Here is a 14398-nt window from a genome sequence, read left to right as displayed (position 1 = left end):
TCACAATTCTTTCTTACAATGTTAATTAATGATTTCACACATTTTTATCATGTTAAGGGTGAAAGGCTAAGCATACTCACTCCAGAAAGAGCTAAATTACTTTTGTACTACTGATCACTGTCTGCTGTGGGAATTCACTGTATTATGTGGAGATACTGATGAATCTTTATTCATGTGGAAGCTTGAACTCCTACAATTTCTACAATTCATAATTGTAGAATTTAAGTAATTAGACTCTTTTCAACAATAAAGGGAAAGTGATTAGTTGTATTTTTTTATTAAAAAACCCCAACATTTTATTTGTACACCTGGTTGATATGCATTTGATTCTATTCTGATTGTGATGCTTATGTCAAATACATATTTGTTAGAATAGCAGAAATGTTACTCATTAATTACTACAGTACTAATTAATCAAGTATAAAGCATATGTCCTTACACAGCTAAAATTTTCATTGTTGAAATAGTACCTCAGAGTTCATGTTCCTGAAATGGATGAAATTTGCAAGTTATGGCTTCTTTCCTTATCTACTGAAAATGAAGTAGGTAACTAAATCAGGTATTTGTCAGGTTTCACACCAGGATCCATGAGTACTTCTTGCTTGTCGAATGAGAGCATCCCCTGCTAGTCTGACTAAGCAGCATTCAGTGTCATTTGATAGCAAAGACCGAAGTCCAGAAAGCTAAGGATAAATAGGCAAATGCCTTAAACATCTTGGTTTTCTTTTCAGTGGTTATATAGAGAATTATTTGTGCTATAAAAAGTGCTGAGGAGACTTTTTGATACAATCTGCAAATGCAAGCAATTGCATCTCCCACACTTTTGTTTCTTTGCAACCAGCACCTGGATGAGAAGTAGCTAGCAAAAGACGACCTTAAAGATTGAGGGGGTTCCATTGATTTCTTTTTTACTTGAAACATCCCTAAAGTGCCCTTTGAGTACCTAGAAAGGTACTTGTCACCTCGACTTCTTCCTTGTACTTCAAGATACGTATATCCATCAGTTGTGATGTTTACTTGTACATTGAAGAGACTTGATAATTCTACTCCATAGCAAGGAGGACGCTGACATTCTGCAGCAACTCTAATAGCAGCACGTTGGGCACAACATGCCAGCGCTCTGTTTACCCTGCTCTGGCTTTCTGTTGAAAATGTTTCATTTGATATTCTTAAGTCACACCCCCTCAGGAGGTTTGTAATTGCTAATGTTGCAAGCTTGGAAGCTGTATAGGCATTAAAAGTACATTTATGTTAAGATATCTAAAGGAAAAGAAGCGTTTTTCAATTAAGATAGATGAAGAAGGCTCTGTTTTACATGTTGTGGTGCAAGTTTGACTAGAAGCATTAGTATAGTACCGAATGCACCAGTTGCTACTGGCTCATTGAATCATCTCTTCCAATGAGATGTCATAATGTGTTGCCATCTCATTCTGTGAGGCTGGCTGTGTATTCACTGCAACATGTTGCTTAACCATACCAGCATCTTATTTGCTACTTACAGTGCCTTGAAGTACTGGCAGAAGGGAAAGAGTTAAAAACATGTACCACAAATCCCATGCTTTTTACCTTGTGTATAGCTTCCCACCAAGAACAAATCAGTTATCCATCAGAGTCCAGACCTGACCATACCTCAGTCATTAATACCATTGCATTAGGAGCAGCTCTCTGAAATGGCAATGTAATATGCTGCTTTTTCTAGAGCCCAGGAGTAAAGCCAATATGGAATTTGTTGCTAAAATTGTTCCAAGTTCTAGCAGTGTTCTTATACTAGCTCTTTTATACTAGTTTGAGGAACTGGCTTTTGCACTTTTGTATACATTTCCCAAAAGCTATAACCACAGGATGATTGTAGGATAGTCTGTCTTCTCATAGCTCTGCTATAGCTATAAGCTGTGCACTAATCCCTCTTGCCTTTTCCCCAACATCTTGGTTCTGTTTCAGAATAAAACACCCTTCCTTAAGCTAAAGGCAGCTGAGCAATTGGCAAAGATACTTCATAGCCCCCTGCCAATTGTTGGCAGGCAAGCAGCAAATGCTTCCCAAAGCACACAAACCAACCGGGTATATGTGGTTATAGTAGCATTTTAATGTTAGAGCACAATTTTTTTTTTTTGGCGTTAACAGCTTTTATACCTCATATCACCTTCCACAAACTTGAAAAATACCAGTTATTAAGCCTGTAAGATTCATATCAGCGTTGAGGCTAACATTTCTAGATGGCAAATCCTTTGTCTTTATGGGCAAAATAAGTTTTTTCAGCCTAGTTAACAACAGAAAAGGATGTTCCTTGGTGGTGACTCCCTATATTAACACTTGCACTTTTTTCCCTTGGAAGTACTAAGCCTTCATTTCAATGCTTTTGTTGTGGGTTGAAAAGAAGGAACCAATACCTTGGCATTGGACAACTGCTTAGAATTTTGCAGATGAAAACCAACAGTATGAACACAGCCTTCCTTAACTGATCTGCAGCCACTGTGCTCCGAGGTGCTTAAGCAAGGGATGCTGTCTTCAGCTGAGGTGGTGGTGCTTTTTCGTCAAGATCTAAGTGATTCTGTTGTGCCAGAACAAGCATAGCTGCAGAGCTTGAATAAAACTGCAGGTTTACTACCATATTTTGCTCAAGAGGAATTTTTTTTGCTCATTCCATAGCATAATGTAGCTGTGTTCATGCTAGGACATTCTAAAGAATGTCAGTACCCACGTACCATAAGATCTTTCAGTAGCTAAAACCATGACTTATCAAAAATTCTTTTCCCTCAAGGAGATGAGTAGCTGCTGCTTGCCTTATCCTACATGGAGGTTTGTTCAGGCATAAATGCATTGTGATAGAGTTGTGTCCTCCCCCATGTAGTTGCTCTGATATTTTTAAACTGGGCAGCTCTGCAATATTTGTAGGCTTGGAAACTAGTTTATTTGGTTTAGAAAAAAGTTGCTCTTGGAGGGGTTTGCCAAGTTTGGTATTTTGCACTCTGAGTAAAGCAGTATTTTAGTTTTCTTCCTCTAAATTCTGGGAACATGGAGAAATCACCTGGGTAGATTGTGTGTGATTAGATGGAGCAGAAACAATTAGATAATGCCAAATTTTGCAATATAAATGTTTGCTTAGTGTCTTTTTCAGAGAGATTTGTATTACAATGTAAGTAAAATCGTATACGACACTGGTGAAGTAGCATGTATTAATACTGTTTTAGCAGTCATCTTGCAATTGGAGTTCCGTGAATTCCTTGAAAACACAGTGGCAGCTTAGGTTGATACATTATGGTCTGCATTTTTTTTCTTGTTGTCTTCGTCTTTTGGCATCCTGCCTTTTCAGCTAGCTGCACTGTATTAGTGCACAGCATTAGTCTTAGCTCTTTGTAGGGAACTCTTAAACTCTGAGGAACTCAGAACACAGTTTAGATGTACCATATTCTGTGTTGCAAGGTGGATTTGAGCTTATCAGGAAAGCAGATCTTTTCAGGGGATGCTAGACCCTCTATGCAGATACCCTTGTGAACATGATGAGTTTTGGTAGTGTTTTAAAGGGATGTTCCCACCCCCTCTTTGAATTTTGGAGACAATGAAATTTTAGTTTTGAGTTAGTATCTGAACTGTTGCCCTTCAGTCTTGCTTCTTCAGATACTGGTTTAATCTCTTTTTTTTGTGATGTGCATGCAAGCTGAAGGAATTGCTTTCTGGGGAACCTAGAGTTGTGTTCAGCCTGCAGTGGTAGCTGGGGGGCTTCCCTCTACTTCCAAAAATCTGTAGTAGTGTGCTGTCTTCCATGGCTCAAGAGTGATCACAAAGAGGAAGATGCTTGAGTCTGCACCCTTGTAACAGGGTAGAAATATTTCTCTAATCCAGTTTGTTTTGGAGCATCAGGCTGCCTGTCAGCAAACCTGTGATCTGGAACAGTGTCTAGGCCCAGAGGTTGTCTTTGTGTAGAGCACAGATCCTGTGGTCAGCCATTCAAAGGCATGGTACAAAGCTGGAAATGATCCCAATGAGAGAGCTGTATATAAAATAGCTTTCTGATAGCTAAAATTATAAAATAGCTTTGTTCTTAACTCTGCCAGATACTGAATTCTTTTCAAGGACAGACAAAATACCAGTCAGCTTGCAAGTATCCTGGTGAAAAAGGATGAACGTGCTGCATTCTAGATGACATTAAATAATACAAGGCTTCTAGGGGCAAAAGGTTTCTTCACTTCAGGTGCTGGGAGATGGTCAGCAGAGCTGCCTGTATAAGTGAATCCAAACAAAATTTATGTTCAGAAAAACTTACAACTGTAACACGTAAATTAGGATTTCTCGTCTCTGGAAAATGTGGCTAATATTCTACATTATCTCATGACCTGACATTGTGAATGCTTCCTAATGTATTTCCTATCTTCCATGTGTACAACAGGGTGGAAGAAAATATGAATGAGTGCTGGTTTCAGGTGGTAGGGGATTTTTAGAGAGAGGGAAGGAGGGGGCAGTAGGTGGGTGAGGAAAAATGAGGCAGAGAAACACTGCGTCTAAATGAAGTGCTGTATTCTCCTTCTCCAGAGCAGGCACAGTGAGGCTATTCTACTGGCAAGAAGAGCTGTTACCTGTGCTGTTAAGACTTCAGTTAGTCTAAGGAGAGAAGTCTGACTCTGAAGAGTTAGTGTGCTGCTTGACCCCATCACAAGATAATATTCTGTAGCAAATGCTGCGAAGAATGTGAACGCAACAGCTTCTGTGGAGAAAAATTGGCAGGAAGGCAAGTAGAAGCAGACTGTGAGACACTTCTTACAAACTGTGCTTAGAAACCAATCTGTTCTTCTTTATTGTTCTCTGAAGGGATAGATTATAAATGGTACAGACGGCCTTGAGGCCTGTGATAATACAATATCTGTAGCTTTTCCAGTTGGAGGCTTAAACTCTTAATGCTTTTCATGCAAAAAAGAGTAAGAATCCATTAAAAAAATTCTGAAAATGTACATGTCAAAACCTCATCCTCAGGAGCAAATTATTATTTTAGGCAGGAGAGGGAAAGATTTGTTTAATTGAAAGAACAAAATTTTAAATAAATATTTTTACAAGTCCTTCCTGCTTTGCTTATAGTTTGGCTGAGATAAATATTTAAAGTTGGAAGTTTTAACATCAAAGAGATCCCTCCCATGTCATCTCCACTTTAGTCTGTCCTTAAAGTGCATGCAAAGTCAAACTTCCCTTACATCACAGTACACTGAATTCAGTTTTTTTGATGTTGTCTTGATAACAGCATGTGTGTTTTTCTAGAACCATAAAAAGTTACTTGTGTCATGTGAGTGTTGTACAAGCTCAATGCACTAATGAATGGTACACTCTTGTCCCACTGAATGTAAGCATGAACACAGTGTTCTGCTCTGTTACTAGCCCATACACATTCTCACAAAGTGAAATGTTTGAATAAAATATGGGGAAGCAAGGTTGGATATTGTGCCATAGGCCTTAACCGCTCTCTGCATCAGCAGAAGTGGCCTGCGTTCTAAATATGGTTTTGTATCATACAGTTGTTGACAACGATATATATTTGCCTGCCCTGAAACTCTCTCGTGACTAGTTTCATGTATGGTAGGCAGACCCGAGAACTGGATTCAGCCACTAAGCGGTTTTGTTCCTTCTGCTTATCTTTTTTTCTTTAAAAGAACATCTTCTTTCTGCTAGTCTTATATCAAATGTAAGACAAATAATCAGCAAAATTAATTGAAGTCGATTAAAATGCAATGTGATTTTTTTTTTTGTGTGATAAACAAAAATTTTCTTGAATAGCTGGGTAGATCAGTAGGCTGGCTAACAGGGCCATCTGCTGGCAGATGTAATCTAACAAGGTAACTGAATTTTGCTGGGAATGAGTCTAGTTCTGGGAGAGGTTAATGGCTTGATTCTAACTTCAAAACACCTGTGACTCTTCTTAAATTATCTTTGTAAGCTGCTTCATACTTTATATTAATTCCTGACTTTGTAGCAGAACTTCTTACTGTAAAAATAGAGAACTGCTTAACTATAAATTTAAGCTCCATTCAAATGTTAAATGGGATGTTTGATCTGGGAGTAGTATTGCCATAGATTACGCCACAATTTAAAACTATATTCCAAGGAAGCACGGGTTGTAGATTAATCTCTCGGATCAATGAACAACAATTAATGTTAATACTTGCTCTTCACACAAAATGTCTACATTAGGGACACTTTGGTTAAAATTACAGATCAGATTTCTTGTGAACAAATGTAAAGAAGCCACATGGTCTGGCATACCGAGATTGTTAAATTTCTTGTATCTTTAATATTGAAAAGGCTTTTGGATGTATTGTAGTTTTATTTTTACAAGCACTGTATAATCAGTGCAGCATCTCAAACATAACAAGCGTGTTCTTGTATATGTGTGCTCATGTTTGCATTGGCAACTATTGGATATATTTGACTGGAAATATGATAGATCATAACTGAGAGGTTATGATCTATCCCTTTGCAAGTTTATAATTAATAACATGGAATATATGTGTGTATAAGAATAAATTGAGTAAACAACACATGCAGCATGCTTCTTGTTTTTTGTCTTATGAGAACCTGCAGTTTCCCTTCAAGAAGACGTCATCACAGTAAAATTGCAGGGTTCTTTAATATACCTGATCTTGTGCAAATTAAAGTCTATCAGTCTGCACTACTTGGCAGATATGTATTGCTGGTGTAACAGGTCACAAGATTCTCAAGCCTGTGGCAAACCAAGCTTAGTCTTGGTTCCGGCAGTGTTTATAGCAGCACACTTAAAGCAGTACCCCGGTGACTCTTGTAATTACAGTAAGAGAAGCGAAGCAGTAGCTGCTTGCTGACATAATGGCAATGTACTGTAGACTGAAGGTATCCACTGAGAATACACTGATCTGAGTGTATGCAAAAAACCATTCATCTTTTGTCTCTGATTTTTGTTGTCTCTAACAGCATATACCTTCTTCTGACAGAAAGGAGGTTATTACATACTGCCTATGGGCTGCTCTGACCTTTTTGACTTCTAAACTGTTTTCCACTTTTTTCCCCTTTGACAGTTCAGCAAATGAAGTGATGGAGATGTATTTCATTACAGGTGCTTTGACTGAAATTATTTATTGCTTACCTATTAAACCTGGCCATAAATGTTATTGATTTATAGGCCCCATGAAAGCACAAACATTAGCCAGTGAGTGCCAGGAGTGCTACTATATAGAAATTATGCGTATGGAAAGATCAGCTTCCTTCTAGCCAAAAGACTACACAAGAGTAAAGTAACAGTATTTTGTATTTTGTGTGGATCAGAACTATTCTGGACTAATTCTTTTTGGTAGTTCATTCTATCTTTTCACCTTTCTATTTTAGTGACTGTTTCCTGTTACCTGTTCTAAAAGGATGGCAAAATGGACTGCAGTATATCATGAAGGATGGATTGGACTACGGCAAGGAGAAAGTCATCTCCTCTTCTGTGAGAAACTTGTAAGAAAATGTCTGCAGTATTAGGAAACTAGGCAACATGAGTAATATAGACAGAGCTAATGAAGTTCTGACCATCGGGGTAGATGGGAGGCCAGGTGTGGTATTGTTTCATATTTCTCTCCTGTAAGTCTTTTGGCTAAATGCAAGAGCTGTCCAGTAATTGTGTAATTCTTTGTAAAGTCTTGTCAAGTTCACCTGGGGAAAATTGTACTGTATTGAGAAAAGGCATCTTATCTGCAGAGTCCAGTTTTGCTCCTGATTTACTGTGCTGAGTACTGGTCTCAGCAGTGGAAGTTCTTGTTTACACAGCAATACTGGGCTACTGCAAATGTTGACTGTGTTGTGCAGCTTTGGTGTAGCTGCATCTCTTCCATGTGGCATCACTTTGGTAGGTGAAAACATTGTTTTGTCAGCATGGGAGTAGGTAGGCTGTGGGGTTTTTTTGCTGTCTGACATATTGGATGTGTGATGTACAGTGTCACTATACCAATTAAAGTACTGAGGCAGATCACTTTTTTGTGAGGGTCCACAGGTTCCACAGAACTTGTTCTGAGCAAGCTATTGCTGAACATAGGGGCAGTAAAACACGGCCCACCAAAGAAACGTGAAAGGGTTCTTCACAAATTGGTCAAAATCTTACGTTTGTAGTAAAAAATGCAATGGAATACAGTTTTCATACTGATAACCCATCCGTTTGTCTTCTCCTTCAGCATTAGTTTCGGAGCAGGCAGCTCTCAGGTTACGGAGAGAGGGAGGGTTCATCAGAGCCCTAGGCAGTGGCAGGGACAAAGACCATCGATCACTCTAGGACTCTGACAGCTGCTGAGGGAGGACTGAGTTGCTTCTAGCAGCTCATCAGTGCCTCAGCATCTTTGTGTTGCTGTGCAACTTGATTTTGTTGTTGTTGCTTTTAGTTTTGGATGGTGATAAACATTTTTGTGTCCTTGCATGAACAGTTTTATTTAAGGTCCAGAAATGAAGAGAAATAGCCTGTCCTCCTTTTACGTCTCTCTGTGGTTGCTGTTCACAGCAGTGATACTTCAAGGTGAGAATACTGCTTGATAGCTAAATGTTGCATTGAGGTTTATTTTACTCAGATAGGAGCTGGTGTCCTCGTGTCTTACACAGTTGAGCTCCAGAAGTCTTTCGTCTGTTTTGTTTTACTTTGTCTCACTGATGCATAGACAAAATGAATGATCATGTATGTACAGAACTTAAATGCTCTTTGTGAAACTTTGATTTGTTAGGATTTCTTTTTAATCAGAAAGGTTTGCTTTGAACTCTAATTAGTCCAGGAGGTCACTGTGAGTCACCGGAGAGTGATGTACTCCAAAGCACTTGTTTCCTACATAGTGCCAGCTGGCATTTGCACAAGTCTTGTGAGTGTTACTGTCCGTGCCCTTTGCTTGCAGAAATGTGTGAATCTGTCTAAAGGTAATACAGACATTGCCTAGAGAAATTGTGATGCACAAAACAGTGTGGAACAGCAAAAGTGTAATTTAAAATCTAAAGTTTCAGTGGGTTATCCTTTGACTCATTCTGCATAGCAGGAAGCATCTCCAAATACATGGTTTAGGAAAGGTGTTAGTCCAAGGATGTGTTCATATATCATGCAATTGCCAGTTTGTGAAGAAAAGCAGCTCAGTCTTTTTCCAGGTGGTAGTTTAAAAAAAAAAAAGAAAAAAGAAAAGGGGTAAATTCTGAAAGTAGCATGAATCTGTGCTGCGTTTAGGGAGATATCACAAGTCTTTAGCCTGGGAGCAGGTTTGACTTCAGACTTTGCTTCTAATCTTAGCATGGCAGATGTGTGACTGTAAGTCAATAATCTCTGTGCCTATGAAAAAGATCAGTAAAATAAAGGTAATGATATTTACTTTCAAAAAAGGCAGGAATCTCTGGATGCAGAGGGCTTTCTTTTCAGTGGGTGTGAAAAGCTAGAGTTAGCTATTTGTTTACTACAGGTCAATGCTGTCCTTATTTTTTGAAAATATATATATATAAAAATAAGCTCAGTGCTTAATCTGATGTACTGAACAAATCTGTTATCTAGCTGTAGAATCAGCCAAAGGAAAATATGCTCACATGCTGTTTAATGAACTGTTTGAAGACTACTCAAATGCTCTAAGACCGGTGGAAGACACAGATAAAGTACTGAATGTCACCCTTCAGATCACATTGTCTCAAATTAAAGACATGGTGAGTAACAGTACAGTTCTGTTTTTCTGAAGATATGCAGAAATGTACTAGCTGTAAGCCTTTTGCTTGGAGTAGAAAAAGCAACTTGCATTTTGTTGTGACAACTTCACTAATGCTTCCTCACGAGGGTCATGTTCTCCAGTTCTTCGTAGATTCTTATCTGATTGCAACACTAAGATTTCCATTGTAAGTCTGCAAACTTACAGCTGCTGAATTGTTAAGACTTCTTTTGTAGTTAGGTGTTGGTATCGCACCCTCCAGGCAACTTTTGGTGAGTTTTAAATAGAAAGAGCAAATGCTTTTTCTCTGATGCAATTAATGTCTACATAAACTCCCTATTTTAGCCTTCAGTAACTTTTTTATAAATTTGGTTTAGCCAAATATACTTTTAAGGCAAAAGAAAATGTGTCTGGAAGGAGAACAGAAAAATCACTTTTGTGACCTCTGAATTACAACTTCAAGGCCTCACCAAGCTTTCAGAGAAATTGTTAGACTGAATCTGTCAGCTGTTCGGTATTTTGAAGCTCGCAAAAGGAAATTCTTAAGATACTGGGAGCCTTAGACAACTCTGATTAAAGCTAAGGAAGGGTGCAGGGGGAAGGAGGATTGGACAAGAGAAAGTCCAAATAAATAAGCTCCCTGTACAGTGTATGGGCATATGTACCTGTCTGAGAAGTACTCTTGTGGCCTGTCAGCATTCTGACCTGTTTTGGGCGCTACTTTAGAGCTATACAACAAATGCTGTCTGCATCCAAGATGTGCTTTTGTTACCTTCAGCTAGAAATATTTCTACATTTTTATGCAGGATGAAAGGAACCAAATTTTGTCAGCTTACTTATGGATTCGACAAAGCTGGTATGATGCATACCTCAAATGGGACAAGGATAAATATGATGGGTTGGATTCTATCAGGATTCCAAGCAACTTGGTTTGGAGACCAGATATTGTCCTATATAACAAGTGAGTATGGCTGGACAAAATCAGCTTGAGTATTTGCCTGAGGGAGGGGGTTGAAGGAGGAATTGACCCACAGAGTCTGAACTTTCATCACTTCACCTTATCTTAGCAAGGGGTATGTTTGTTGTCTTAACATTTGTTGTTGATTGTCTAAATATTTTGCAATAAAGCCATAGACAGGATTTGGCAATTGATTATGCTATGCAGCAAAGATGTTCTGAATTTCTCTGCACTGGGAATTGAATACCCTGGCAGTCTGAAGTGCTTTCTGCTGAAGAGCTCTGGAAGATTGTGTGTCCACAAAAAGGTGGTACATGAAGGCTGCACTCCTTGTCTGCTCTCCCAGGCCAGTAGTGACCAGCAGATTATTTTCATCTTTGAATGGATTCTTATCCTACTGTATGCTGTTGGAGGTCAAGTTTGAAGAAGCTATGGCCAAAAAATACAACATAATTTAGCAGTACTGATGTTCGGCATTAATGGGCACTGGTACCTGTAAATAATAGTTAATAGTAAGTTCCTAATAAAATCCAGTATAAACATAAATATGATTTCAGAAGCATGCTTTTAACGGTGTGAAGCAAGGGTCTTCCCCCTGTCCCCCCTTCCCTGGCCCACACTCTAGGTTGTTGCCTGTCAATCCTGACTGTCACTTTTCTGTCTTTTAGGGCTGATGATGACTTTTCAGAACCAGTGAATACTAATGTTGTGTTGAGATATGATGGAAAAATCACTTGGGATGCACCCGCTATCACAAAGAGCTCATGTGTAGTGGATGTATCTTATTTTCCTTTTGACAGCCAGCAGTGCAACCTTACATTTGGGTCCTGGACCTATAATGGTAATCAGGTAGACATCATCAATTCTCTTGATAGTGGTGACCTCTCTGACTTCGTAGAAGATGTGGAATGGGAGATTCATGGTATGCCAGCGGTTAAGAACGTCATCACTTATGGCTGCTGCTCTGAGCCTTATCCAGATGTGACCTTCACACTGATTTTGAAAAGGAAGTCTTCTTTCTACATATTTAATCTGTTGCTTCCTTGCATTTTGATCTCTTTCCTGGCCCCACTGGGATTCTATCTCCCTGCAGACTCTGGGGAAAAAGTGTCTCTGGGCGTTACGGTTCTTCTTGCTCTGACTGTGTTCCAGCTGATGGTTGCAGAGATCATGCCTCCCTCTGAAAACATACCTTTAATAGGTAAGCTTTACACATTTTGTCTTTAAACATGGCTTATTAATAGCAGGGCTGTATGTCGGGGAGACCATATGTAGTTTGTGGCTTCTGGGAAGATAAAGGTTCTGTATTTTTAAAACATAGTGAAATACTTAAAATGTGCGTGGCATTTGTACAGGTATGCTGAAGCTCTTTAAGGTTATTTTGTATCTATTAAATTATGTATTAGCTAGCTATTTCTATTTATTAAATATAGTAGAAATTTATTACAATACTTGATAAAATAATTCTAAAGCTAGTAATGAAAACAATTCTAGAACTAGAGTACTAAGTGTAAGCAAGAGCAGTACACGCAAGGTTGGACTGTTTCAAGATATGTTTCTGTCAGATCCAGGTGGTTGGGTGGCCTGGCTGGGACACTCAGGCTTGACTTAATATCTGACAGTTGTTACATTGAATTGTAATGCCTGGCAATCCATTACGCTGAATTTTAATTTACATCTGAGTTCAGAAGAGCTGATGTGTAGTGAAAGGGTTGTGTGCATCACTGTCCCGTCTGCCTTCTGCCAAGATCCTCCTCCGGCCCCTGGCTCATCTGCCCCCTGGGGCAGGAGGCTGCCTGTCTGCCCTGGTGGGATTTCTGGAGGACTGGGAAAACAGCTGCCTCCTCCACACTGGCTTCCAGTTTCATTAAGATAATTCAGATCTTGTTATTTTTATTCTCATTGTTACTGTTTGTATGAAAAACTGCATGGCTTAACTGAGACAAAACACTGGTCAATGAATAGGAAAGTTGAATGCATTTCCCACACCAGCAGCAACTATTCCTGCCTAGAATATGGGCTTGCTGTACTGGAGTACCTTCCCTACCCTCCTATCATGCTGTCTAAATTAAGGAGCCAGGACCTAACCTCATCTGCTTTCTCTATTCCCTCGCTCTCCCTCACCATCCTTTCCAACCCCCTTGAAAACTGGGTTCATACCCTGCTTGTCTGTGGCGCATCCTCTGTCATCGATGCCAGCCCTTGCTTTTCCTGCAGAGGCTGCACAGCAGCAGAGCAGGGCTGGGAGCTGCCTCTTTGCATAGGCACAAGCCACAGTAGGTTGGCTGGTCAGCTGTATACTGCAGTTGTGAAAGGCAGTGGCTGAGGGGTACAGCTTGCATTCACTGTATTTGTTATCTGTTCCTGGCCAGAATGAGCTTTGTCCATGCTAAAATTTGCACAATCTGAAGAAAATCCAGACAACAGATCTCAACAGGCAACGGAGCCACCCTTCAGCTCTGTGCCTGGCCTCTTAGCTGTCAGCACACTAGCTGTGGACACCAGCAAGGTCTGGGTATTCACTGGCCTGTGTGAATGCAAAGGCATCTATCTGCCGGTGTGGGGTGTGTCAATAGCTCCAACAAAGCATTATCACCACTTTTGTTAATACATCAGGAAGTGGGATTTCTAATGTGTCACATGAAGCCATCAACATTGGGATTTTACAGACACCAGGAAAGGAGCAAGGCTCCTGGTAAACATTTTTAAGATGTTTTTTGAATGGGTGTTTTTCGAGAAGTCAGAGGCTTTAGATTGCAAATATTTACCATGTTAATACAATAGTCACTTACTCATCTGATAAAGGCATGCCAGTAACGAGTATGAGGTTTTACTTTAATGGCTTTAATCTTTGTTTTTTAAATGTTAAATTAAGTGTGATTTAAGTACAGAGAATCAGGGTGATTAAAAACTGGTTTCACTTGTACTTATGGTTAGCACTATGTTGTCACATTGTTATTTCTGCACTGAATTTTTTTATTAGAGTAGCATCTTTAATATGATTTTATTTTGTGTTCCAGGAAAATATTACATAGCAACTATGACCATGATCACAGCTTCCACTGCATTGACAATCATTATAATGAATCTCCATCACTGTGGCTCAGAAGCAAAGCCTGTTCCACAATGGGCCAGGGTGGTTATTTTGGACTACATGTCAAAAATCTTTTTTGTTTATGATGTGGGTGAAAATTGCACAAGTCCAAAAAGAGAGAAGGAAGAAGAATGTAAGTTAGAGGGGGATGATGAGTGTCAGAGGAGGCACAAGGAGGTAAGGAATCACCTTTCCAGTAGGAATGATGACTGTGATCTCAAGGAGAAGCTTAATGGAAATTTGAGTAAAAGCTATGGAGTTCATGGTGAAAATGTTAGGGAGACTGTCAATTGCTGTTCCTGTTACAAAATGCTGATTAAAAACATCGAGTATATTGCTAATTGTGTTCGAGACCATAAAGCAAACCGGGCCAAAGGAATTGAGTGGAAAAAAGTTGCAAAAGTGATGGACAGGTTTTTCATGTGGATTTTCTTTATCATGGTGTTTTTCATGAGCGTGCTGGTCATTGGGAAAGCAGCTTAACTGAAGATGAACACATTCATATTGTAAATCTGAATATACTGGGTTAGCTTGTTCCGGTGGAGCTCTGGGACAGGGGTGCTTTTGAGATCTTTGTGTTGTGCATTTGTAACAACAAACAAATTGATTCTGTAGGCTGCAACAGCGTGTGGAGACATTGTTCAGCTCGGGGCTTTGTTAGTGACTGTCCTTGCCTTTTAGTTACAGGAGTGCAGC

The 14398-nt window shown here is 39.5% G+C and overlaps 1 protein-coding gene across 1 annotated transcript; it reads left to right on the top strand.

Annotated features, from left to right (window-relative positions):
• The first annotated feature begins 8430 nt into the window (after window positions 1-8430).
• Window positions 8431-14185, top strand: CHRNA9 (cholinergic receptor nicotinic alpha 9 subunit). The gene is made up of 5 exons (XM_009280137.1): window positions 8431-8500; window positions 9506-9651; window positions 10457-10611; window positions 11277-11809; window positions 13629-14185. The coding sequence occupies exons 1-5, from the start codon at window positions 8431-8433 to the stop codon at window positions 14183-14185; spliced, it is 1461 nt and encodes a 486-aa protein (XP_009278412.1).
• Window positions 14186-14398: the final 213 nt, after the last annotated feature.

The sequence above is a fragment of the Aptenodytes forsteri genome, unplaced genomic scaffold (genome assembly GCF_000699145.1).
Source record: "Aptenodytes forsteri isolate BGI_AS27 unplaced genomic scaffold, ASM69914v1 Scaffold35, whole genome shotgun sequence".
Classification (NCBI taxonomy): domain Eukaryota; kingdom Metazoa; phylum Chordata; class Aves; order Sphenisciformes; family Spheniscidae; genus Aptenodytes; species Aptenodytes forsteri.
The sequence above is the reverse complement of the archived record's forward strand: the minus strand, read 5'-3'. Positions and strand labels throughout refer to the sequence as shown.